At 46.8% G+C, this 27,773-nt stretch overlaps 1 protein-coding gene across 1 annotated transcript in view; it reads left to right on the top strand.

Annotated features, from left to right (window-relative positions):
- Positions 1-27,551, top strand: part of LOXL1 (lysyl oxidase like 1) — a 36,985-nt gene extending 9,434 nt beyond the window's left edge. Inside the window, exons 2-7 of the mRNA XM_090029184.1 lie at positions 15,100-15,208; positions 20,396-20,533; positions 21,279-21,435; positions 22,390-22,485; positions 23,578-23,693; positions 25,920-27,551. Of these exons, the coding sequence (XP_089885310.1) occupies positions 15,100-15,208; positions 20,396-20,533; positions 21,279-21,435; positions 22,390-22,485; positions 23,578-23,693; positions 25,920-25,926 (623 nt within the window). The 3' untranslated portion in view covers positions 25,927-27,551. The remainder of the gene's footprint in view (positions 1-15,099; positions 15,209-20,395; positions 20,534-21,278; positions 21,436-22,389; positions 22,486-23,577; positions 23,694-25,919) is intronic.
- The last annotated feature ends 222 nt before the right edge of the window (positions 27,552-27,773 follow it).

Genomic DNA, 27,773 nt, shown 5'->3' with positions numbered 1-27,773 from the left:
TGGAGAAGATCTTCATTGAAAAATCTCAAGTATTGAAAAAAACATTTGTGGCTTGCCTCCTACAGATAAAATGATTGGGTTATAATATCATGAGACTGTGTTTCATTATGAAGGTAGTGCTGTGAGGAAGTTATCTTTTGGTTTCATATTTTCAGGTTTACCTTTACAGTCATGAGGATGAGCAGCTTATCTTCATTTTGAAATGATAGCTGAGTCTTACATAATCACATGACTCCAGAAGTTTTGACAACCCCAAAGCTTGCGAGACTCATGGAGAAATTGTAAGAATCAACAATATCCCCTGTCTCTGGCCACTGTGTTTCTGGGAAGGGGGCATATGAGGAAAAGTTAAAGGCAAAGTGGTGCTAGCTAAAAGGCTGGCAGATCAAGGCAGCTTACTGGATCTAGCGACATGTCAGAAGGGGTTACTTTTTTTTTCCCCTAGACCAGCTTCTTCCTTTGGTGGACTGGGAGGCAAAGAAAGCTTAGGGGAGGTGACTGGTTATAGGACTGATTTTGCTTTGATCGGGACATCTATCCTGTACATCTGCCATGCATGAGACACAACAGCTTTTGCACCAATCTTGAAAAGAATCATCTCCAAATCAGGGACAGTCTGGAGTCCCAATCTTCTCTTGATTCCCTTATCCTCTTGAAGAAAATCAAGGTTTGAAAAAAAAGGTCTGACTCTTGCCTGGGAACTGCTGCTATGTGGGGACCTGTGAGCCAAAGCTGTAGTCTTCTAATCCTGTTCCTTGATCGGTGACGGGTTTCAGTCTGGTACACACAGCGTATGGCTCTGAGCAATTCATACCGGTGAAATGAGCTGTCAGCTGGTGTCTCCTTCCCTGCAAACAGGAGCCTGCTGACCTCTGAAATGGATGTCTCATCAGAGGAACGAGAGAGCAAGTGAACCACAGAATCTTTCCTCGCTCCTAGACAGAGGAGCAGACGTACAGGAAGCTCTCATTCTCCGAAATATGCCTTACCCATTCAAGCAAAGCTGTAATGCCAAGATGTGGCAGAGGGGACATTAGCTGCTGCTAATGCCACCTTCCCTCAAACAACACGTTTTCATAGACTCATAAACAAACTCATAGACTAAGATTCATAGACTCATAAACAAAGAGTCAAAAAGCCTGAGGCTGAATTGATTCAGTCTTTGCGGGTTAGTCTAAGCTGCAAATGTTGAACCAATAAGCAAATGAGCAATCACAGGTTTAGGTGCACTGAACTTCTGTGCAGTTTCTGATCACTTTAAACTGGTTTATATGTAACTTCTGTCCCTAGCCATAGAGGGAAAAGACCTATTCAGTTCCCTCCAGTCTTCTTCCCAGGGCCATGCCCAATTTTTCTCTCTTGTGGAACGGCTAGTCCCAAATGACAGGACTTCCACCACTTTCCCTGTTAGATTCTTCTACAGCTAGGTAAAGCTCATGCCAGAAAGTGTTTGCAGAGTTGGTTCTGGACTCTCAATTCATGCAACAATCCCTTGCGTAAGCTGCAAGCTCTCTGTGTTGGTGGGTGAAGCTGTGGTTGAGAGGAGGAGACCTCCTAAGCAATCCCTTTATTGTAGGGTGGTTTTTCTGTTATTTATCCCGCCTCTTTCCTGAACAAGAGCCTTGCTGTAATTTCATATGACAAGCCTCCCTGGCAGCTGTAATGCTGTTCTGTCCCCATACCTCCAGCTGCTAGGGCTGAGCAAAGCAGAGCTCCTTACCCCACAGTCTAGCCCTTATTCAACAAGGAGCTGTGGCTATGACTTGCATATTGCTGCCTAAATCAGTGGTGATGTGTGGGGGTGCATGTGCACCCCCTGAGAGTGCCAGTGCACCCCCTGACCAGCTGCGCACACTGCTTGGGCAGCAGGCAGGGGGTAGGCAGGAGCGCCAGTGCTCCCCTTGTGAGCGCCAGCCAGAGAGCAATGCTCCGAGAAATGGCTGCAGCAATCCATTGGTGAGATTGGCCATCTCCACCCCCCGCTCCTGCCATCAGCAAGATTGGTCATGGGGGGGACCCCCCGGTCACTGACTCTTCAGTGGGGGGGGGGGCACATGCCCCCATGACTAAGGCGGCACCAGCTGCCCATGGCCTAAATGGTCCTACCTCTTGCTCTTCAGCTGCCCAGGGAGAAATGGGCCTGACTCAAAACCTGCATCTGAGCATCAAGAGTGTTTGGATTTTTGAACTCTGCATCACTGCCCAGTCTCTTTGTTTGAGACATGGCATAAAATGCAGTGATTGCACCTCATTAACCATCTAGAAGCTACGTTATCTTCTGCCAGAGGTAGCCATTGGACAGGGCACCCTGTTCACTGGCCTATGCAAGGGGACGGTCCTCTGCAGAAGGCCAGGCCATCCAAAAAGACACTCTGCTCTGAGCGGTCTTTGGAAAAGAACTGCATCTCCCTGATCCTCATGCCTCCACATGTCTCTGATTAGATTTATTTTCATTTTATTTCCGTATATGTACTCAGGTCACCTAGCAACCACTCAACCCAGCATATTTCTCTTAGTTTCCCACAGGGATTTGTATTCACTATGTGGGCGGTTCGGGTTTGGGGGCGGGGGGAGGCATTTCTTCACATTTACTAGCATGTTTGAGTCCAATGCAACAGGGCGATGGTGGACTAACTGCCTACTTCCCCTCTCCCTTCCTCTGCACTCTGTCTTAGGTGGGGGTCCTATGTCCCTTAGATGAGACGCAAAACCCACGTCCTGATTGCTTGTGGTCATTATAGATCCCATGCCAGTTTTCACTAAGGTTGTTAGCCCCCGAGGCCTGGCCAGAGCCCAGGCTGAGTAATTACATTCTGGCTTATCTGAACTTCCCTGTGCAGCTTCAATTAGGGAAGATATTCTCCTGTAAACTGCTGTGTAGTGTTGCTAGCATGGCCTGGCTTCCACATCCTGCTGCAGAGGTGATCGGTGTTTTGCTGTCTGAATGTGTATGTATATGTGAGTGATTACTTCTGATTCCCTCTGAAGAGCCCAAAGCAATTTTTGACCAGCATGAATGTGAACTAGATCCGTGTTATTGTTCCCACTGCACAAGTGGGGAAACTGAGGCATGGGCCAGGTAACTGAAGGTCACCTGGTGAAACAGTGGCAGCACTGGTATAGAGTCCAGGGGTCCTGACATCCAGTCCGTTGTTTCAAACCATCAGTGATACTTCTTCACGCAAACAGTCAGCAATGGTTACTATCCTCTCTGATACCACTAAGTAATAAATACTTAGCACGTCTACACGTTCATTAATGCGCAGTAGTTACTGTGCATTTAGTTTAGTACTTGCCTAATGAAGTACTAACTAGACCGGTCTACAGTGAGTGTGTTGGCAACTGGCTCAGAGGCCGACCCCAGTGAGTTGTAACTGATGGGATGGCCTTGTCCTGGAGGGCCGTCTCGAATGGTGTCCCTCGGGGCTGTGAGGGATGAGGGAGTGGAAAACAGAATGATTAAGTTTGCGACGACACCAAGCTGTGGGGAAATGCGGAGACATCTGAGGACAGAGTAAGGATCCAGAATGACCTTGACAAGCTGGTCCTAGGGACTCAACACAATCAAATGAGGTTCAATAGGGACAAGTAGGAAGAAGCCTCATCTTGACTATATGATGAGCGATGGTCCACTGGGTGACACTGCATTGGGAAGGGCCCTGGGGGTGATAATCAACCAGAGGATGGATATGCACTGTCAGTGCAATGAGGTCGCCAACAGGGCAAACAGAAATATGGCGTGCCTCAGCCAATGTGCGGCCAATAGATCCAGACAGGTGCTTCCTCCCCCTCTATTCGGCATTGGTGAGGCCGCAGCTGGAGTACTGTGTCCAGTTCTGGGCACCGCACATCAAGAAGGATGCGGATAAGCTCAAAAGGGTACAGAGAAGGGCCACCTGTATGATCAAGGGCCTGGAGGATAAGGCCTATGAGGAGAGACTCTTGGAATTGGGTTTGTTCAGTCTGCGTAAGAGAAGACTGAGAGGTGACTTGATAGCTGATTACAAGTATGTTGGAGCAAGCACCAAGATCTAGGGGAGCAACTCTTCAGAAAGGCACTTCTTGGGAGGACAAGGTACAATGGGCACAAGCTAGTTGATGGAAAATTTAAGCTGGACATAAGGAAAAACTTCTTTTCCATAAGGTTAACTAGAATCTGGAACACACTCCCAGTAGACATGATGCAGTTGCCATCCCTGGAGGAGCTCAAGAGGAGGCTGCACATGCACCTCGTCAAGCTCATTTGAGCTCACCTACCTCCTGCCCATGGCAGGGGACCTGACTTGATTTTACAGGTCCCTTCCAGTCCTCCTGTTCTGTGACTCTAAATGCACACAAACTACAGTTACTGCACAGTAGTGCTGGTGCATGGGTTTTTGTGATGCTTACTATGCAGTAGCTTATTAGCACAGTTTTAACCTGGCAAGGTACTGTGCGGCATTATTAGGCTACTGCACAGTAAGCTTCTTATGTAGATGCACCCACTGATGCTCACGTTTCATCAGTAAATCTCAAATAAATTCTTTACAAAGCAGGGTCAGTCCCATTATCCCCATTTTACAGAGAGGAAACTGAGGCACGAACCAGTGACATGCTCAAGATCACCCAGCAGGCCAGTGGCAAAGCTGGGCAGAGAACCCAGGTGTCTGAGGTTTCATTCCAGAGCTCGGTATATATATGTGTACAATTATGGGTAGGGCTACATTGTGCAGATTCGGTGTGTGCACCCAAGTACCCGTTGCCTCTGTTCACCACTGCTTTCATGACTATGTACTAAGGGCAAGACAAATAAGATTGAGGTGCCTCAAGCCATGTCTTCCAGCTTGTGGGCAGGGATCAGGCCTGTCACAGGGATGGCATTTGCAGAGGCCTGGCTGCACATGCCATGAGGGGCCTGTCAAGCCGTCTTTCATTAAGCAGAGAGATCAGCGCTCCCATTACCTATCCTGGTCAGAGCACAGTTGCCAGGGAGCAGGACGGGGGACTGTCTGGCTATTGCAGGTAGAAGTGTTTTACAGGACCTGGACGGTATTTCTTGACAACACTACATGCTATATGATGCCACCGCATGGCTTGCTCAACAGACTTGTACATGCAGAAATTGCAGGGCATCAGGCAAGTGGAATGAGAGGAGCGGAGCCAGTCTGTTCCTGCAATGTTCAGCATCAGCTGCTTTATCTGCGACTCTGTTTTTGATGGCTTATTGACCAGAGTTGGCTCAGTCCATTGGAAACAAAGCCCAGGAACAGTGATATTACACAGGGCATTATTGCCTTATCGCTGAGCAGAGGAGGAGTGAGGCATGCCAAATCATTCATCCGAGGGACCAAAATGCTTGAGGAATTTAAGCTGCCTGGCACATTGTCTCAGGCCCTGTTACTCTGAAATACACTTTTGGTTGCTCTGGGCCAGAATCCTACTTTCTGCCACGCTAGTTCATCTCCTGTTTTGGAGCCTGCAACGTGCACCTCACAAGCAGGGCATTTCCTGCCCGGCAGAGTGAATTCCACTAACTAACAGTAGCTGCCTGTAAAGCAAAGGTGGCCCCTTGTTGCAGGGAAGCAAGTATTAGGTTCCAGGTTTGTGTCTCGCCCCATTGATACCAGGCTGGAGCAGACCATCATTAGCTCTTGAGATTGGTATTCTGCAGCCAACTGCTAGTGCTTCAGAGGAAGGCAAAGATCACCTATATTGCATCCTGGCAGGGAGTGGGGTGTTGTGGTGTGTGATATGCAGAGAGGTTACTTTCCATTCCCTGCCTTACTCCCAGCCCTTTCTTTACTTTTCTTGGGGTTCACTGATTCCTCGCCCTGTCTACAGTGTGTTTGTATCAACAGTTCAAGGCCTGCTCCCATGCTTAATGGAGTCAACAGGTATCACTACCACTGACTTTAATGAACAACAGACCGGATCCTGACTGGGGACCCATCACTGTAGTAGTTACAGGAACATAACGCTTTCGTTCCTTTTGGGCTTTGCTCCCTCCATCCCTGAGTCCCAGTGATTAGACTCGGAAAAATATTTCATTTATTTGTTCTATCTATAGTCCCTCCATTTTTGTTACCTTTTAGTTACGAGGGGAAGCCAAAAAGGAAGGGGAGGGATTTGCAATGAGATCTCAGGTTCTGTCCAGCTCAGTTGGTTCCCAACTGGTAAAAAGTCTTAAAAGACCATCAATAGGTGGCAGAAAAGCAAAGCTCACCCATTGCTGCCTCAGTCCCAAGTGGCTTCACTGTAACCTGGGGTTGGCAGAAGAAAAATTTATGGGAGGGGTTGGGCTTGTGTAGTAAGTCTAACCCATTTGGTTTTTGCCTTTTCTACTGAGACAGGGCCAATAAGAGGCCAAACTGTCAAGAGAGTTTTGCAGTGGAGATGTTTCTTGTCCTGAAAGGGGGTTCATACAGGTCATCTCACGGCAAACCCCTTCCTATTCTGGTGTCATAGATTTATAGAAGTCGGGTTGGACAGGACCTTGTAGATCTTCAAGTCCGACCCCCTGCCCTGGGCAGGAGAGAAAAACTGGGCTCAAATGACCCCAGCCAGGTAGATGCCAAGCCTCCTCTTAAAGACCCCCAGGGTAGGAGCCAGCACCACTTCTCTTGGAAGTTGGTTCCAGATCCTAGCCGCCCTGACAGTGAAGTAGCGCCTCCTGATGTCTAGTCGAAACCTACTGTCTGGCAACTTGTGGCTGTTATTCCTTGTTACCCCGGGGGGCACTAGGGAGAACAAGGTCTCTCCCAAACCCCGCAGGTCCCCCGTAGTGAGTTTAAAGACAGCCACCAGGTCCCCCCTCAGCCTTGTCTTGTGGAGGCTGAACAGGTTCCGGTCCTGTAGCCTCTCCTCGTAGGCCCTGCCCTACTGCCCCCGATCATGCGAGTGGCCTCCTCTGGACCCTCTCCATGCTGTCCACATCCCTCCTGAAGTGCGGCGCCCAGAACTGGACGCAGTACTCCAGCTGCAGCCTGACCAGTGTCGCATAGAGGGGGAGGATCACCTCCTGGGACTTGTTTGAGATGCATCTGTGGATACAGGACAAGGTGCGGTTAGCCCTACTGACCGTGACCTCACATTGTCAGCCCATGTTCATCTTGGGGTCAGTAATGACTCCAAGATCTCTTTCTGCCTCCGTGCTGTCAAGAAAGGAGTTTCCCAGCTTATACGTGTGCTGCTGGTTTCTACTGTCTAAGTGCCGCACCCTGCACTTGTCTGTATTGAAACCCATCCTGGTTTCGTTAGCCCACCCCTGTAACCTGTCCAGATCCTGCTGTAATCTGTCCTTCCCTACTAGCGTGCTCACCTCACCCCAAATCTTGGTATCATCAGCAAATTTAAACAGGCTGCTTTTCACCCTGTTGTCCAAGTCACTAATAAAGAAATTGAACAGTGCGGGCCCGAGGACCGAGCCCTGCGGAACCCCACTGCCCACATCCCTCCAGGTCGAAAAAGACCCATCCACCACCACTCTCTGGGTGCGGCCCTCCAGCCAATTTGCGACCCATCTGACTGTGTAGGCATCAATGCCACAGTCGCCTAGTTTTTTGATGAGGATGGGGTGGGAGACGGTGTCAAAGGCCTTGCTGAAGTCCAGAAAGACTACGTCCACCACGACACCTGCATCCAATGCTTTTGTGACCTGATCATAAAAGGCAATCAGGTTGGTCTGGCAGGACCTTCCCCTAATGAAACCATGCTGGTTGCCCTTGAGCATCATCCCTGAAGCCGGCCCATCGCTAATGTGCTCCTTGATAATCTTCTCAAAGAGCTCCCCCAGGATTGAAGTAAGACTAATGGGCCCGTAGTTACCCAGGTCCTCCCTCTTCCCTTTTTTAAAGATGGGGACCACGTTGGCTTTCTTCCAATCATCCAGCACCTGGCCCAAGCACCACGTGTGCTCGTAAAGCCGTGCCAGGAGCCCCGCAATAACCCTTGTCAATTCCCTCAGCACCCTTGGGTGGAGAGCATCTGGACCTGCTGATTTGAACACGTCCAGCCCCCCCAGAAGCTCTCTAACCCGCTCCTCCCCAGCCTTAGGTCTGGCGGCGTTTCCCTCGAGTCCGTCTGGAATTTTGTCCGGGAGTCCCGGTCCCTGCACAAGGAAATGGAGGCGAAGAATTTGTTAAAGAGGTCTGCTTTCTCCTCTGGCGCAGCCACCAGATTGCCAAGCACGTCCTGCAGGGAGCCCACATTACCCAGTGCCTTCTTCATTCTCCCCATATATTTTAAAAAGGACTTTTTATTATCTTTGATCCTTGTCGCTAGCCCTAGCTCCGCATCTGCCTTAGCTTTTCTAACAGCCCCCCTACAGACCTGAGCGGTGGAAGTATGCTCCTCTTTGGTGCTAGCCCCTCCCTTCCGCCAAAGTGTCCCACTTCAGCTCACATCCTCTCCTCTGCTTAATTTCAAACATACTCCATGTTGAAGGCATCAAATAACATTTTATATTCATACAGCTCCAAACATTCTTTCATTTACAATATCCTGTAGTGCAAGTGAGTACCACATCCACCTCCTGAACAGCTTAACCATGACCAAGGTATCCAGGTTGTAGATGTATTGGTCTAGACGAAAAGCAATCAGGACTCCAAGTAGAGATGATATCTTTTATTAGACCAACAAGATTGTTGCAATTAAAGAAGAAATGTTTTTTGCAAAAATCTTGTTGGTCTAATAAAAGATATCGTCTCTACTACAAGTCCTGATTGCCTTTAACCATGACCAAGAAACTTCTCCTACAGAAAGACAGTGGCCAAAGCTAGCAACAGTGTCCAGGAATCTTTCCTCCCAGTCCCATTCTTTGAGCGTCAAATGAAACTCCCATTGCTATCTTCACACAAAATGTACATGTTTTAGCAAGTAACAAGTAGAGCTTTTTCAACAAGCTGTCGGGCTGCTTAGTTTGATTTTTGGTTCCAATGTTTTGACTTATTAGTACTTTATTTGTGCCTTTGCTTGCTTTTAAGAATTTCTTTTTTTAAAAAAAAAGATGGGGACAAGGGAAGGGAAATCTTGATATAGGCTTCATAAGATGTTTCCTCTTTTCTGAGATATGCTAGCAACGAATGTGTTGGGGCTGCTGTGATTTGTCTTCTTTACGAGGTCTAGATTCACAGAAGAGAGAAAGAAGCTTCTTGATTTAAAAAGGAGCAGAGGAATTGGACTCTAATGACCTTTGTGAGGCTCTTCCATCCATCACTGTCACCTTCCAGCACAGCTGTGGTTCCTTCGCAGCTAGATTTGATAGCTGCTTAAACCATAATCAAAAGTGTTTTACATTCAGTGATTATTCTCTTAATGGCCATGTATGTTGAAGATTCTTGGCATAAAAGCCAAATCTTGCCATCTTCATTGAGCGCTCCTTCTGCAGCACAGCTTTGGAGACGAATCCAATGCTAACAGACCTGTGTGGGCAGCTCAGCTTTTAGGATGAGCAGCCCACCAGTAACAGATCATCAGACACAACCCAGCAGGGCTGAGCGATTAGAATAACAACAGAGCCTGGCACTGAGTTCAGGACTAGCCCTATGATAACAAACTGCTCAGCCCAGACACACAATATGCATGTTGGGGAGAAAAAAATCCATGTTGGTGAAAGAGATGGATTGCTATCTCAAGTTTCCAAGAATTTCTTATAAACAACGAGAAGGAAACCTTATTTTTATAAATGATGACACATCCCTTGACCATGTTCCCTTCTAAATGGATATATTAAATCATCTGACAAACACGATAGGGCTCAGTCCTGGACACTCTTTCCAAAGCATGGCTGAGCAGCTAGAAGCAGGGGGTGGGTCTTTTATTTTTGTTTTAGGGAACTGCCCCTTTAAGGAAAGCATTACAACCCCTGACTCCCAACCTCTTGTCTTTGTGTTCGAACCCCCCTGTGTATTACATCACCAGAAATGACCAAGCATAGAGGCAGGAAACGAGATCCAATCGAGTGACGTGATTTCTCCAGGGAAAGCAGTCCAAGAAACAAGAAGGCATTGTTCTTTTTGCTCTCTTGGAAAAAAAATAATCCAAACTTTAGGGCCTTATCCAGCTCCAGTCGAAGCCAGTGTAAAGGCTCTCACTGACTCTAACAAGAACTGGATCCTGGCCTAGGAGTCTGGAACTCAAAAACCCCATGCGAGGGGTGAGCCTGGTGAAGGTCCAGTAAGGACAGGGGTCCCAGATGGCCTGGCATTCCCTGAAGCTACTCTGCTCTGGGACCCAGGGCTGTGGATCTGAGGCAACAGATGGCTTAGAAAGTGTGATCCAAGCGATAATGGCTGTGACATGACTGTGTGCTCTGAAGTACACAACACAGAGAGGCTGGGGGCCCAGTTAGCTTTGGGAGGAGGGGAGAGAGTGGCTCTGCTGAGGCACTGGCTGTAACACATGGAAGAAGTGGCAAAAATTGCATTTGGGCAGCATATTCAGCCCACGCATCTAAATAAGGTCCAGGAAGAAGTGTGCACATATGGCACATGGAGTGAAAACTGTACCATAAGGCACGCAGGAGATGAACAAGGTCCTATGGAAAATCAGTAGCAGAGCAAAGAACTGGCACCCAGGTCTCCTGAATCCCAGATGCATGCTCAGTCCTCTGGAAGACAATTGCCATGCCGTAGGATCTAAAACTGATAAATATCAACCCATTGAGGTTGAAGGCGATCTGAAGAAGAATGCATTGCGTTTATAAGCTTGTCTGTCGCAACTATCCGGTTGGTCTAATAAAAGGTATTGCCCACAAAAATCCGTGTCTCTTGAATTTTTTCTGGACCAGCATGGCTACAACATCACTTCAATGCTACTCACCCATTAAGGATGATATTTGAGCCTCTTGGAGGAAGAACAGAGCAGTGAAGTGACTTTTGCAGAGTCATAAATGATACCAAGAGCCCCACTTCTACCCGCTTCCCCCAACCATCTGGCCAGATGTGCTCCCTCATTCATACTAATGGGATCATGTCTGTCTCTTTCCACTGCCCTTCAGGGGCCCTGGGGAATAAAACTCTAGTTCCAACTGAGCTCTGTAATGGTTTTGGAAGCTGAATCAGCCTCCACCCATCCCCATATCATCCTATCACCCAACAACTTTTGGTCCCTGTAAATCTTCTGCCTCCATCTGCTTGTTCTGTGAGGCTTCATCATCTGGTAAAGGCTTTGCTCCTAAAGAGTAAGGGTCTCTGAGGAAAATGCACAAGAATAAGCTCTCTTAAAGAGAGGAGGAAAAACACTCCTTGGCAAAGCCTGAGAAACTAGAGATTATAGTTTACTTTTCCTAGCTTTGTAGTCCTGAAAGAAGAGGTGCTGATGGGACTGTACTGGAGAAACATAAAGGGCCAGGAGAAGATATAACAACAACCCAAGATGGAAAGACACCCATATGTTGTATTCTTGCTGTGTTCATATGCCTTGTTGATTGTAATATCTGTACAACATGCAATGTGTCCTGATCCCTGAGTCAGGGCTGGAATAAATCAAAGGGACTAGAAGCCTATGCCTGGTCCCCAGTTCCTTGCATCAAAAGCCTGAGATTACAACCTCCCCTTCCATGGAGAAAGACATCTGTCCTGATGTAAAGAAAGGCATGCAAGTGTGAGCTGAGAGTAAGTGAGGCTGCCTGAGTGTGCAGACAGCCTGAAATACCAGCTCTGAGGTGCAGACTATTCTGGTCATTCCAGCCTGCTGCCACCCAACAGAGGGGTTGGGGCTCAGCGTGGGAGCAAAGCCCAGATGCTTTCAATTCAGCCAAGCTCCAAGTGTCTTTCCAGTGCTCTTCTGGGCATTTTTCCTGGCTGCTATGGAGGGTTGAAATCTGTTCACTGCAATGAGTAGCCAGCTGTAAATGCAGTTCTCCCAAAGGAGCCTTTCGCACATTCAGACAGAGTCTACTTGCTTTAAAATCTTTGGGTGTGTTGTAATGTCCTTTGGGGAGTGGTAGGAGTCCCAAACACATGGATTGCAGAAAGTGGAATGGACAAGACACTGGAGACTGTCCTAGGGTGTGAGCTTTCATTAACTGACGACCTGCAATATTTTCACACTGCTAATTTCTTGGATTCAGACAGTTTGGTGGCACCACCTTTTTTTTAGTGTTCAACTATGGATATAGCCGTGACTTACACCCTTTTCGGTGCTAATGTATGTCATTTGCCTCCTCCTATACCCTTGCCAAATCTTAATCACTCTCCTGTGTCACGGCAGCCAGCATCCTCTTCTCTAGCAATGTTCTTACCGCTGTTCCTAGCACTGTAACACTCATTTGTCTCTCAGTAAGTTCCAGTGGGCACCTTATTCAACCTTATTATTATAGAGTATAATAATATATCATTATGCTATATTGATAACTATTATGCTATATTTCATTACATATATTTTATATAGTTTCTATATTCCTAAAAGTCCCTAGCATCTTGCTTTTACATACCTCATTTTTTGATGCTTTTCTCTTTGACAAAGATATAATGGTTTGAGCTGAAATTTGGTATTTCTGGGTTTTTGCCCCTTCAGTTTGCTTTTTTTTTGGATCGTAAAAATGACACACACAAACTATATAAGAATTACCAAAATTGGAGTCACAACCCCAAGTTAGTTGCTGCACTTACGAGCAGGGTCATGAGGCCAACAGACATTTCTTTAGAGAAGCAGGGCTTGGAACCAGAAGTGTGTTTTGGGGGCCTGGAAGTGAAGTCCCTAGTGGAAAAATCAGGGAACCACTGAGCCGTCTTCAATGACAGTTATTTAGGTAGCAGTGTCAAGGCCTCAAGAAAATGAGGTAGGTACCTGGTCCAAAAAAGAAAAGGGATAGAACCATGTCACTGAAAAGTGTACCATAATGCATGCACACAGAGGGCACATATAAATGAGCATGTACATGAAGGGCCATGCATTTCCTGTGGCACAAATAGCAACGGCACATATTTGTGCTGCTGCTTTGTGCCCCAGGGCACGTCCCAGCATATGCCAAATTGTCCTGGGTGGGGTAGGGGAGGTTGGGTTCAGTACCAGTGCTTGCCCCAGCAGTCTTACCTGGAGTCCTGGGAGCCTCTGAGGGCAGCAGAGGTACCCATGTCTCTGGATGGTCAGGCTCCATTTCTGATGGCACGCGCTACTGCTGCATGTGCCACACTGCTTTTTTTTTTTTTTTTTTTGATACCTGTATCTCCCAGTGTCAACTTTTGGTGCCACACTGCAAATTAGCAGTGCAGCGAACAGTTGCACGTGTGCCTTGCAAGGTTTGCAGCACCTCAACCAGCTTTGAGGTGCCACAAACCGCACATGAGCGCTAACCTGGACATGCCAAAAGGGGCCAAACTGAGGTTGTACAGGCAGTCTTAACCCTGGCACTTCCTAATGCTTGAAGGCTTCACTTTGGGCCTTGTTACATGTTAATTTTAGGTGAGCCTGCTGCTGAAGTTGAAGTTGACTGCAAGCTGGCACTAAACCAATCAACACTTGTACAGCTCACAGTGTAATGTGTAGCAAGGCCCTTAGCAAAATCCATAGAGCTATTTTAACACAGATGGTTTGGGGGGGGCAAAGAGAGGGGGCTTGGATTTTGTTTGTGCGCTTTGTCTATGTCTATATTGTCTTCTATTTATTTAGCTAGTTAACTAACTATAATGATGCATGTACGTGTGTGTGTGTGTCTATGTGTGTGTGTGTGTGTGTGTGCATGTATGTGTAATCATATTTGCATAAGCTAATGCATAAGAAAAATGTCTCCTTCTATAGGGCATTTCCTCCAACTCTCTCAAAACACTTTATAAACACCAATTGTTTAACTCATAGCATTGCCAGGAGTTAAAGAAATTCTGTTTTCTCCAGCTGGAGACGATGAAGAGAGGCTAGATGCCTTGTTCACACAATGGCAGACTTGGGTGTAGCACCGAATAGCCCAAGTCCCTCTCCCCTGCTGTAGTCATTAGACAGCTGTGTCTCCTTTAAAACCTGTGCTTGTAAGGCAGACACAGAAGAAGCAGTAAAAATCTGTCTTGTCCTTCCTTCCTCATTCCCTGCCCTGGAGCACTTTGGGAACACTGCAGTAGCACTGAAATGGAGACAGCTGGAAATAACCTAGATTTAAAAATAATTAAAATACCAGGGGTGGTTAACAGGCAAGAAAAAAGTTAGTGAAACCACATGAAAAGTGCAGCAATACCAAAGAAGGGCCAAAGAATTCGTAAGGAATGAGGGACCCTTGGGTAAAATCTTGGCCCCCAGTGAAGTCAATGGCAGAATGCCCTCAGCAAGGTATGCCTGTCTTCACTCAGGGTCTGTGCATGATCCAAAGTTGAATGGAGTTTAAAGAGGTGATCCCAGGCTTCTCCTTGACTAGTGCACGGGGCAGTCACTTGCTTGGAAGATTCCCATCAGCCCCATTTGACACCATCACAGCTCCCAGAATTAAGGTCTAGGTAAGCCTGTTCTCATCTCCAGCTTCCTTTGGCAGGGGTGTGGGTGATGCAGCAGGACGGACTTTGGCCTGAGAATCAGGTGATCAAAAGCTGCCATTGAGGAGACATCACGCTACTTTTGCCTGTGGATGCAACGAGGGCTCAGTGGCGTGTTATCAAAGCTTCAAGTCTACCCCTTCACCACTGCTAGGTTCATTCACAATCAACATATACTGGCAAATACTGGCAAATAAGAAGGGCCGCTCAGCTGCGGTGGTATGTCCCATCTAGGTCATTGTTAACATGGAGGCTGGTGCTAAAGTATATTCTACCATTGCTCATTTGGGAGGGGGCGGGGAAAATCCCTTGAACATTTGATGGCTAATACAGCCAATGAAATCTTTCATTTAATCAGTTCCAGGAGGAGAAATGGGGCAGCCAGCCTTTGAAAATGTAAGATTTGGATTTGCCAGCACAAGGGGAGGGAGCGGGGGAGGATTTTCCATCTTTAGCTGAAATTAAAAAAATATGGCAGTGGCTGAAGCAAACCTTCCCAAAGAGGTCAGGAGAGGCTGCCTCCAAGTCTGAGAATACCGCTGCGTCAGCCGCACGCACGAAGCAGCCCCCATTTGTCTTTAAGTGGACATCACAAGGCTTGACTCTGGCATTTTCCAGCTTTGCTGGAGCATTTCTCAGGCTGTCTCTCCATCTTTTACAGGCCTCCCTGACTTAGTGCCTGATCCAAACTATGTCCAAGCTTCCACCTACGTGCAGAGAGCTCACCTCTACTCTCTGCGCTGTGCTGCTGAAGAGAAGTGCCTTGCCAGGTAAAGAAATGCCTGATTCAGTGACACCATGTATCGTTATTTCATCACAAGCTCTAGCTATCATTGCTATTATTATTACTACTACTGCTACTGCTGCTACTACTACTACGTTGACTTCTAGGGTCAGGTGATTGGGTGAGAATTTATTTTTTAAATAAATGTTTCTAGCCCTCATGGTTACAGAGAAAAGCTTTCACCTGTAGACACTATAGACAATGAAACTTAAAGACCAAAGATGATGAGGATGATGTTGCTGGGTATTAAGAAATGCCATGGTTTTTAAACCAGTTTCTTGATTCTGAGTCCTGATAGTTGAATACTGGGGGTTGATGATAGTGTTGTCTCCACCTTAGAAGTAATGACAGGCCAGCCTCCAAAAATCTGATTGAGTTTTGAAAGATCTTGGACCCAGAGAGCAGGTAGGTCCTCGTGAGGATTGACTGGTGTCAGATAAGCAAGATGAAGATCCTGCTATCATTCAGGCACTGTCTGAAACTGTGCTGCTCCACTTCCAGTCCCAGGTGTGCTCTCAGAGGTGAAGGAAATGGAGACAACAGAGGAAATGGACTCTTCACAAATAGGCAGGGAGCCGCAAGACAATAAATGTAATGCCATTCTGTTGTTTTCCAGTTTTCTTCTGAGTTTCAGAGCCAGTGGCACAGAGGACAAAAACCTTTAAATGAAAGCTGCTGCTTTTGGGAGGGAAATGGGGTTTCGATGATGACAAAACAATTTATAGAAAGAAACTGTTTTCCTCTTGCTCCCTATTTTTCACTGGAGTTTTGAAAGTAAGTTTTTTTAAAAGAAAAATTCAAAATGTCCTGAAATAGTCTGTTTTCCATCCATCTCCCAGTGTTACATGTATAGGGTGGGATTTTCAAAAGTACTTGCCTCGGACCTACTTCATGTCAAAGGGTCAGTGCTAAGCACTTCTGAGAATCTTACTCTAGGTGCATAGGCAGACAAGGTTCTTTGAGTAAATCCTGTATCTTTTATTAGACCAATTCAAATAGCTGGAAAATTTCTTCTCTGCAAGCTTTCAGGTATAGATACCCTTTGTCAGGCTGAGGAAGTGTCAGTTGGTCTGTGCTCTTCCTGAATGTGCATGAAGACCTGGTTCTTGACCAGGACTTTGGACTAGCTAAAAAGCACATTGTTATTAGAGACCCCAGCCCTATGCCCAAAGCATGCTGGAGGAGGGTTTTGGGTAGTTAGCCACTGCTGTGTGTATGCCAATGTAGTGTAGACACCATGGCAAAGTTCAGTCGCTGCTAAGCACGGGAGTTAGGGGCATGGCTTCTGAATCAGAACTTCCTCAAACTGAAATGTTGGAGGCTCCAAGCGAGAGAGGAACAGTCGGGAAAAAACCCTGGTCATACCCAGTTCACTCTCCCTTTCAGCATCCACTCTCTGCCACTGTGTGACATGGGAGACTGGGCAAGATGGACCTATGGTCTGACCCAGTAAAAGGTAGTTTTTATGTTCTTATGTGTTTCATTTGGGCATCTCAGGACTTGGACCTTGTAATCTTAAATCGCAAAAAGATGAGGGCTGATGCTGGGTGTGTTTTTCCCCAGATTGTGCCTGGAGATTTTGCTAGCTCAAATGAACCAGAGACTTTTCCAGCTGCATTCATACCCTCAGTATTGTGGCCTCTTATAATTGTATTAGAGTCTTTTATTCTTGCTTGTAAGCCCAAGTTCTTGAAGTAAAGGCATTTCATAAGACTTGCATTCAAAAAGTGGGGGTTGTTTCTAATCCTGATATTTGTTGGAAGCTTAAATAATGGGACACCAAATGTTTCAGAAGGGGACTGTGGTGGCAAAAAGCTTAAGTCATTTTGCTTCACTGCTAGACTTGGGTGGACCCTGTTAGAACTAATGGCTCAAAATTGGTAGGGAAATAAAAAGAATCCAACCTTTTTTGTTTTTAGCGTCTCATAATATTAGAAACAATCTCATGGGTTTGGGGGTTGGTATTTCCATGTCTGCTTTCCATGAGGAGTCTAACAGATGAGTTTATTGCTCAAAATATTCATGGAATTTGATGGAAATATTTGGGAATATTACTAGAAAGTGAATGGTAGCATTATAGATGTGAGTGCTCATTCACTTTAGAAATCTGATCCTAAGAGCATCCCTTCAGACCGGGGGCACGGGGAATGTAATACTGTGTGACCTCTGTGTCCAGTCAAAACCAAGCAAAATGGCTTGACTATTGAATTTCAGTTACAGTAAATGTTCATGGACATTCAGACCAAGGAATGACTTAGTGACTCATTCTGAATGACCCATGCATTTGAGGAAATCATTAGCAGCTTGGCTATGATGAGTGTGCAGCAAAGGGAAGCTGAGTTTGTTGAATAAGTTATTAGCTGCCAAGGATGGTCTGGTTTTCATGTTGGCTGCAGCAGTGGGGCATCCACGCTGCTATTAAAGCCAGTCCTAAGAATCATAAGAGAAATAGGGCTGGAAGGGACCTCAGTAGGTCATCCAGTCTAACCCCCTACAGGATCATCCCAAGATACTTGCTGGGGACCTAGTAAGTGGCAAATAGAATTGTAGAAGATGAGGGTTGGGAGGGACCTCAGGAGGTCCCATCTAGTCCAAAGCCCTGCTCAAAGCAGGACCAGCCCCAACTAGCTCATCCCAGTCAGGGCTTTGTCTAGCCGGTTTTGAAAACCCCCAAGGATGGAGATTCCACCATCTCTCTGGGTAACCTGTTCCAGTGAGAAAATTAATCCTAATATCTAACCTAAACTTCCTTTGCTGCAACTTGAGACTGTTGCTTCTTGTTCTGCCATCTGCCGCACCTCTGAGAACAGCCTGGCTCCATCCTCTTTCGAAGCCCCTTTTAGGTAGTTGAACGCTGCTATTAAGTCTCTCAGCCTCCTCGTCTCTAGATTAAATAAGCCCAGTTCCCTCAGTCTTTCGTCATAAGTCATGCCCCCAGCCCCCTCACTATTTCTGTTGCCTTCTGCTGGACTCTCTCCAATTTGTCCACATCCTTTGTATAGTGGGGGGCCCAAAACTGGACACAGTGCTCCAAATGTGGTTTCACCAGTGCTGGATAGAGGGGAATAATCATTTCCCTTGCCATGCTGGCACCATACCTACCAATGATGTCCAGTATGCCTTTAGCCTTTTTGGCGAGAAGGGCACGCTGCTGGCTCATATTCAGCTTCTTGTCCGCTGTAACCCCCAGGTCCTTTTCTGCAGAGCTGCTGCCCAGCCAGCCAGCCCCCAGCCTGTAGCGGTGCCTGGGATTGTTCCCTCCGAAGTGCAGGACCTTGCACCTGTCCCTGTTGAACCTCATGAGATTTCTTTTGGCCCAATCCTCTGATTTGTCTAGGTCATAGGTTCATAACCCCTTTCAGAGGCACAAGTGGCAGATAGGTTCATAACCCCTAATGGCAGTTAGGCTTCAAATTGGGGCCTGTGGGCTGGTCTGAGGGCTTTTCTGTATGACAGAGTTCCTCCATCTATAGCTGTGCTGGGTGAGCTACATCAGCAGAGCGGAGAGGCAGCACATGATGGCAAAAGTGAGGGGTTTTACCAACATATCCATAGGATGTCACCCTGAAACAATGACAACAGAAGTACTCATTTGTCTTCAGAACTGCATCCACACTAGGGATTTTGCAAACTTAGCCACATCTGGTTTGCGGGAGGGTGTCGGGGGAAGGACAGGGAATGATCTTTTTGCACCCTGAGTCAACTTAGTTATTCAGACAAAACTTTGTAGTGTAGATTAGACCCTGAATGCTCTTTCTGCTGCATCCCCTGAATCTCATGGTGCCTGGTGTTACATTAAATAAGAGAGAAAAGACTGGAAGTGAGCTAGCATTTCTCTTGCATTAAATAATGAGCTTTTTTTTTAATTGTTGGGCAATTTCTGATTCTATACCTCACCCTGCGTGACACCATATCAGCCCATAACTCTTACTAATTTCAGTGCAGTCAGTTGTTTTTCACCAAGGGTAAGACTATTTGAATCTGGGCTTAATTAAACAGCCATGACTTGGAAGGCACAGCTGGCTGGAATTTTAACAAGGAGCCAGGCTATTTTATGCAGGGATTTTTTGTGTTTCATTTTTTTTCTCATCACAATCATTCATCTGACCTTCCTTGCGCTGTAGTGCTGGGAGCACTTTCATAACTGTGACCTGTTCCTGTACTCAAAATAAATGCTCTCCAAAGGGCCCGCTCTGAGCTTGGCAGCTTTGCTCAGCTGGACTATATATTGCCCGGCTGATACAGGTAGCAAATTTTGCACCACATAAACTGAACAATTTAGCAAAGTACCTGCTAATTCCTCAGGCTTGTCACATACAGGCTAATCCTTCTCCCCTGGAAGAAGGGGTGGTATAGAATAGAGAAAGGATTATATTCATTATCAACCCTTCCTGACTAAGAGAAGCGAGAGCCTTAGGGCTAAGTAGTGAAGCTTCTGATGTTACTTAATGTTATGAAGTGACCGTAGTCAAAAGGAAAATTGTGAGTGCTGAGAGTTCAGACAAAAAATACAACTTGTTTGGTAAGCTCAGTGATGGGGGGTGGTCCCTGTCCTATTTCTTTCAATAACTTGGTTTTTTTTCCGCTAAGGAAATGTCTTTGTGCAGAATCATCGGCTGCTGTTTTTCAAACCTGCCTGCACTAGTTTTTATTCTGTCTCCTGCTGAGCTGAGCTTCAAAAAGCAAGTTGCAGAAACCAGAATATTGAGCTGAGCTCAGCTCCCCTATGAGCAACAAAATTAGCAGCTTGATTTCCGGAAGAGCCTGGCCCGTTGGGTGATGGTTAGTCATGGAGCCCTTTTGGGAACCTGGCCAGCAGTATCGCATTGGAAGCTGCTAGGGGGCTGAGTGCTGGGGAAGTCTGGGCCAGGTGGAGAGGGGTCTAAATCCCAACTGGAGCCAATGGGGAATCCAAGTCTGTCTGTGGATGCTGAATATTTGGACATTCAGCCCCAGGCTCTGACACGTGGCTTAATCCAGAACTAATTGGGATCAGTAAGAAAGCTCCTGTTGATTTCAGAAGCCCTCAGTGCCTGTGTATGGAAGGAAACGTCCCCTCTTGGCAGGGTTATTGGCACCTTACCCCACCCAAGCCTTCAGGTCTTCCAAGGCTTCGATGTCATGCGGGATGAAAGGAGGCAACTCCAACTTTCCTTCTTCTTAACCCTTTCAGCACTGCCTACACTGCTGAGGCCACCGACTACGACATCCGGGTTCTGCTGAGGTTCCCTCAACGGGTGAAGAACCAGGGCACGGCAGATTTCCTGCCCAACCGGCCACGCCACACCTGGGAATGGCACAGCTGCCATCAGTGAGTCCGGGGGAATCCAACCCTCTCCAGGGCCCTGCCAGCCCTAGGAGTGATCAGGCCTTGCAGCTGGGAGCTGCCATAGGCAAGGGAGCACTGGTTATGCCTCCAGTTCAGCAAAGCACTGGTGCAGACCCTTACGTGCTTTGCTGGACTGCAGCTAAAATGCTTAGAGTTAAAGCCACCCCTGGTTGCCTGATCATCACCATCTTGCCTTCTTCCCCCCATGTTCTCATTCCCTCTCTCCAGCCCTTTTGGGGTTTTTGTTCTGTCTTATTTTTCCTCCCATTATCTTTTCTTCTCCCTTTTTTTACATTTACCCCAAATGCCCAATGCGTTCTGGGATATGAAAGCCTTAAGGGGGCTGCCTGTCTTGTGGCACATTTCTGGTGTGTGGGGTCCTACAACTTTCCCTGCCTCTTTCATAGATTTCACAGATTTCATAGACATTAGGGCTGGAAGGGACCTCGGAAGATCATCGAATCCAGTCCCCCCACCTGAAGGGCAGGAAGTCAGCTGGGGTCATAGGATCCCAGCAAGATAAGCATCCAATTTGCTCTTGAAGGTGTTCAATGTAGGTGCTTGAACCACCTCTGATGGCAGGCTGTTCCAGCTCTTCTACCCTGCCCCTCATTTTCCTGGACTGATTCTGTGCCCTTGCTACCAGCCTAGCACCCAGCCTTCATCCCCAAGTGTCTCTTTGGCATATACCCTGATGCAGGCATCTCTGCCCTTTGGTTTCTTACAGGCACTACCACAGCATGGATGAGTTCAGCCATTACGATCTGCTTGATGCCTCCACAGGGAGGAAGGTGGCAGAAGGCCACAAAGCCAGCTTCTGCCTGGAGGACACCACCTGCGACTTTGGGAACCTGAAGCGCTATGCCTGCACATCACACACCCAGGTGGGACCAGGAGATGGGATGTCAGCCAGCAAAATCTGGGGGGGAGCACTCATGAATATGGCTGTTAGCTCTACATCGCTCTGAGTGCAAACCAAATGGCTTAATGCATGGCAGTCTTCCCCAAGATGCCCCCACTGACTGCACACACACATGGGTGAGGGTGGGGACAGCCGTCTATCAAAACCTGGTCTGGAACCTCCAGCAGGGCATCATGCCATAGATGGGTTACACCTTTCTCATGGAGGGAGCTGGTAGACTTATCCCAGTGATTCCCCAGTGCTGCAGAGTGCTGGGACAGGAGGGGCACAGGGGTCTTTTCCAAATTCTTCACTATTTCTCCACTCCCTGCATTACCCTGAGTGGAAAAATCCAGTAGTCGCAGAAGAAAGATCTCAGAGCAGCTGGTTTGTAAGTAAGGTGCGCCCTTGGCACACAACGAAAGTCTAGCAATCTTGCGCCTGTGCAGCAATCTGAATCGCTAATGCTACTTTTGTGCATATAGGACTGCAGCAGGTAGATACTTCTAATGGTCAGATATATAAGGAGGAGCAAAGAAGACATGAACCTATTTGTATGTATTTAAGTAAAGGGGTTTTCTCAGGAGTCATTCCTGAAGGACACAAACAGCCACTCCAGTAAACACAAGAAAACCTGTCTTTTACATTAGCATTAGTAGAAGATGCAGGCTAGGCACACGCACAATCTGCTCCAAATGGAGTAACATGTAACTCCTAGATAGATTCCTGTATAAGGAAAGGGAGGGAACACCAGGAAAGGGAAAAAAAAATGAGAAACCCTAGAGATAGAAAGCAAAGCCCAAACCCTGCTTGAGAGCACTACAAGAGTCACTGGATTAAATCCTCGGGCCTGGGCTGTATGCAACTACCTGATATAATGGTCTTTTCTGGTCTTCAAGTTCCTGTGCTAATGAACACTGCTCTTTTCTTCTCCCAGGGCTTGAGTCCCGGCTGTTATGATACCTATAACGCTGACATTGACTGCCAGTGGATTGACATAACGGATGTACAGCCTGGCAATTACATCTTAAAGGTTGGTTCTCTGGCCTCCTGGACTTCTAGCTATGGGCCATGGTGAGGAATAGAGCTAGGCAATACATGGTGAGCATTTTTTTTGGTACACTGTGTCCCAGACTGTGGTCTGATTGTGCTGCCAGATTGGTCATCTGGTTTGTGAACATCTATCTAAAGAAAGTGTTGTTCATGTGAATCTTCATAAACATGACTAATAATCAGAAATATGCCTGAGTGCCACCAAATACTTGATTACAAGCTACATACTGACAATTAGGAATAACAATAGTAGTGGGGAGAAGGAATGGGGGACAATGAAAATTAAACAATAAGAGGTCATCCTGGGTAAAAGATGCGTGGAAATGCATTGTTTTTCTTGGTTTTCACACACAAACACTCTTGGACAAAATTAAACCCTGCTGTAAAGAGGTATAATGCTATTGATTACAGAGGAAGTGAAAAACAATTATGCCAAGGTTGAATTTGGCCCTCCCTGAATTTTCCCATTTACTGCAATGAAAGATTATTGCGTCAGCTTGAAAAGCCATTTTCTCTTCAAGGATAGTAGTGCCACAAGACTAATTGGGAACAGGACCAGGCGCTCTACAGAGTAGTAAGTAGCCTCTGCTCCAGAGAGCTGAATCTAAATAGGCTAGACCAGTGGTGCTCAACCTTTTGGCCCCACAGGCCGTATGGGTGGCACAGGGCTGGTACATGGGCCAGATCTCCGGGGATCGGGCTCTGTGCTGCCCAGATTAGGTCCCATGCTCCCTGATCTCATCTTGTGCCACCAAGATCAGGCTCTGTACATCTGGACCCAGCTTGCACTGGTCAAATTGCACCCCGCATACCCAAATACTGCCTCACTTATGCACAGGCTGCTCTCCAGCCCATAGGGCCCCCCATGAGTTCAGAAATTTGGCATCGGGAGAACAACAGTTAATACTGCCACTGCTCCCCTACTACCAATTTTGTTTGACCCCTGGGGAGCTCTGTGGGCCGGATGACACAGCTCCGTAAGCTGGATCTGACCCGCAAACTGGAGGTCTAGATGGATCTGCCAGAGGATTTATTTCCTGATTTTTTTTCTTTTCTTGCTTGCCTTTTTTAGGTTCAGGTGAACCCAAAATACATAGTACTGGAGTCAGACTTCACCAACAACGTGGTGAGGTGCAACATTCATTATACTGGACGTTACGTGGCTACTACAAACTGCAAAATTGCCCAGTAAGAAATTTGCTCTCTGTTTGTCTATTTGTCTGGGTTCGTACCTGGTGCCCATCATTGTGGTGTCTGCCTTACCTCTGTGAATCTTCCTTTCTGTTTTTCTTGGCTCCTTCTCAGTGGGTTGGAGAAGAAAAGAGAAATGGACCTCTGGGTGGGAAAAGGCAGTGCCAGAAATAATGAAGAAATGGTACCCAAATAGCAAGAGGCCTTGAGGGACCATGGCTACACCTGAGGGCCTAGTGGGACTTGGGTTTGCATGTTAAATCAGGGATGTCAAACTTACCCTGAGCTCAAGGCTGGATCTGGATAAGAGGCCTCCTCCTACGCCAGATCCACAGGTCCAGCAGCAGGGGTCTGGTGGCAGCTGCAGGTGTCTGGGATCATCACTGGTAGGGTGCCGTGAGGCATCCAGCAGGAATCTGGAGGTGGTAATGAGGGTGCAAGTGACATCAAGCCAGGTGGTCACAGGGCTCTCAAGAGCTATGTCACACAGCCCTCTCTTGACAGTCATGTCCAGCAAGGCCCAGGGGGCTCAAAATCTGTGATAGCGATGCCCCCAGTTTCTGGTTGTCCACCAGTAGCCTGACAAGCCAGATGGAATGGCACCACAGGCCAGATCCAGCCCTTGGGCCATATGTTGGACACCTCTGTCTTAAATAAAAGAGTTTTGGATCCAGATGCCATTTCAAAATGACCTGCTTCCCAAACAGCTCCTGCCCCAGAGCAAAGATCCCCTTGTTCTGCTGCCCGTAGTCACCATCAGTCTATGGTCTTTACAAAGCCTTATGCACGAGATATCTTGCTCAGGACTTCTCGCCCAAGGAACAGCCCAAGTTTCATAGAATTTCTCTCTCCAACCAAAGCCTCCACCCCCATCACTCACTCCCTGACCATGCAGGATTGCTCCCTGTGTCCTGCTGCCTTGTGTATACTTGAGTGATGGATACACAGGACTGGGGACCTGGAGCCTTGTAGTTATGTCATTAACCCATTGTGTGAGCACAGGAAGTCTCTGAGAGCCTGGCGGCTGCTGAGGCAGTGGACTGCAAAATGGCCAGGGGGCCAGTTTACAGCAACATCAGGGCTGCTGTGTTTTGCAGCAGTAAAGTAGAGAAAGCTGGGATCAAGCCAAGATGACAGAAGGATACTGCATGCTAAGCTTGCTTTCAGCACCTCCTACTTTGTCTCTTAAACTTTGCCCAGAGTCACCAAGCCCAGCTGGGGTAAGCAAAAGGGTGCCAGGCTGAGGATCCTGGTCACAGTGTGACTGATTATTGGAGCTACGCTTCCTTCCCTTCCTGCAGTCCTGTCCCGGCCTCCTCTGTGTGTGCTTGGGAATCACACTGGTGTTTCTTCGAAACAAATCTATTAATACCATAACCACACAGGGTTGGGGAAGCCAGCACAAACAAGAATCCAGCAGCGAAGGCTTCCCAGAACTGCCGCGTGACGGCTGTTGACTTTGACAAAGTAACTGAGTGGGGAGGGGAGTGAGAGAGGGAGTCGGTTTTCTTTTCAAGTAATTTCGTTTTGCTTTAAATTTTCCCGTAAAAAAAGTATTTGGAGCCTGGCCCAAGCTTGGTCCTGAATGGAAAGTGGCAAGCCAAGGCTGCTGGAGGTTAGACTCCAGGCTCCAGCAGGGGAGAGACTTTGCTGTGTTCCGTCATACTCAGAAACTGTGATGGCTCAGGGGACAGAGGATGGGGAGCTTTGCTCCAGGCTGGTAGGAGCTGAATCCTGACTGCAGCACAGGGAACCAAGATCAAGACCATGAAAAACAGTTAATGCAAAATGTGGGTGGGTCCCTTGCTGCTGTTTGTGACTTAGCCTTACTGCCAAGATGAAGGTGTGTTACAGAAGTAGGTGCATGGATGCTTTTCAGTGTATCAAGTTGGGTGGAATAGGATCACATGTAGGTACCTAAGTCCATCAGATCCCTAGCAGTTAAAATAAGGTATGGCCCACAGAGCTGATGGGCAGCAAGGGAAACTTAGGTTGGGCATTATGAAGAGCTTTCTAACTGGGGGGGATTAAACACTGGAACAGACTTATCTAGAGAGGTTGTAGAATCGCCATCCTTGGACATTTTTGAGAGCAGACTAGACTAACATTGTCTGGGATGCTTTCCAGCAGGGAGCCAGACTAGACGGCCATGCAAGATCTCTTCTAGCCTTATTTTTCTCTGATTCTTTCAAACTGTTGACTCCTCTTATCTTCCCCTCACAGGTCTTGACCCAAACAGGGCTAGAAGGGTAACACATGACGCTGACTTCTCCACCCAAATTCAGCCCTTAAGATGGCACTTGGAATGACCTGTTCTGGGACCTGAGACACTGGGCACGTCAGATGTTTCTCTAATCCATCAGCTTCTCAAGATCAAACCCATTGCTTAATTTTAAGAAACATGAGTGAAATAAGAGCAATTATTTTAAATATTTTTATACTTAACTATTCTTTAATCTTTGGTTTTTATTCTGTTTCCAGGTGGAGATTGCTGATACTTTAGACTGAATAAAACCAGGGTTGTTACTCTGTCACGCACTGCCATTGCCTGTAGATTACACACTATATCAATAGATAGCTCTATTGTCTAAACTGTGCCCTTCTGTGTTTTAATGGTGGGATCTCTTATGGCTTTAGAAATCCTACTCCACCATCTCAAGATGAGAATACAGCTAAGGTTTTGGTGTAATTGGACTTGGGAGTAGTCAGAACGTCTGTTGTCAAGCTCAAGTTGTTCTACTTACAGATCCCTCACCCCTTTACCAGACATAGAAGGCTTGAACCTGCTTTCAGTAACTGTAACATTACTTCCCAGTTACTATTAGTTTATTATTCGTATTTCTGTAGTATCTAGGAGCTCTGGTCATGAACTGGGACCCCATGATGCTAGACTCTGTACCAACGCAGGACAAAGAGATGGTCCTGGCTGCCACAAATAGTTATGATCTAAATAAAGTTCTTCAATGTGCAACTCCACTTCATGTGGATGGCACAGCTAGTGGAACAACTCCTAACTTACATTGCTGTAATTCAGCTCTGAATCTGGCAGGGAGTTTTAATAGGATACTGTCAACCTTACTGAGGCTCAGGATTTATATTTTGTTTAATGAAAAAAAAAGTGGGGAAGGATTTACCACCCCTAAATAAGACTGGAAAGATTTTTTATGGTCGTGATTTAGAACAACTAATCACAATGGGTTGTTGTTTTATCATTTCTTAATTCAAGTTAAACCTTTCCCTGCAGTGTCATGAACCCAAACACCAGCTGGGCATGAGTGTTATGGAATGAAAGGTGCGAGTGAATCTAAGCAATGCCACAGATGGGTCTGGTTTCACTGCCCCACAAGCTAAGGGAAAGGTACAGAGGGTGATGTTCATCCTCATGGAGAAGACCAGTGCAGAGAGCGTAAGCGGTGAAGAGACCTTGGGCTTGGCTTTCTGCAGAGGAGAGAATCTCATACCAAGTGAATATATGGCATTAATAGGGAAAAATACCTTCAGTGTTAATACTCTAAGGGATATTGCATAACTACTTGAAGAAATACTATTGCAGGGATAGTATTAGCTATACATGTTGTTATATTTCTCCAGGCTTCATAACTGACTAGTGGTTGAAACCCATCCAAAGCCCTAGATCCAAACTCTACACCATCCTTTGTCAACACTGAGGCTATGGTTCAGCCTGACTAGATCGACACCTTTCCTACCTGAGGCCTGTGTCTTTGCTCCATAACAGTATGGAATAACCTGATGAAAAACATGAGAGATCAATGACAGGCGTAAAGCTATGTACAGGTGATACAGTGCCTCTCTCTTTTGTGAGCTGACAAATGAAATAAAGTCTTTTTTCCAATCACTATAGAGAAGGGTTATGTTATTATGGAATTGCCAAGCTCTCTTTCTGGTGGTCTCAGATACTGCTATATGCTCTCTGGCAAGATGAACATAAGGCTGCAATGCCACGCTGAGGCTAGCAAAGCGACCAAAATGGTGGCTTGCATCCATAGATGCTTCTCAAGCAAATCCCAGGATACCATTCTCCCATTGTACTTGGCCTTGGTGAGGCTGCAGCTGGAG

This window comes from Crocodylus siamensis, chromosome 15 (genome assembly GCF_052110815.1).
Source record: "Crocodylus siamensis isolate JL-2025a chromosome 15, ASM5211081v1, whole genome shotgun sequence".
NCBI classification, from domain to species: domain Eukaryota; kingdom Metazoa; phylum Chordata; order Crocodylia; family Crocodylidae; genus Crocodylus; species Crocodylus siamensis.
This window is presented reverse-complemented; position numbering and strand designations above follow the sequence as displayed.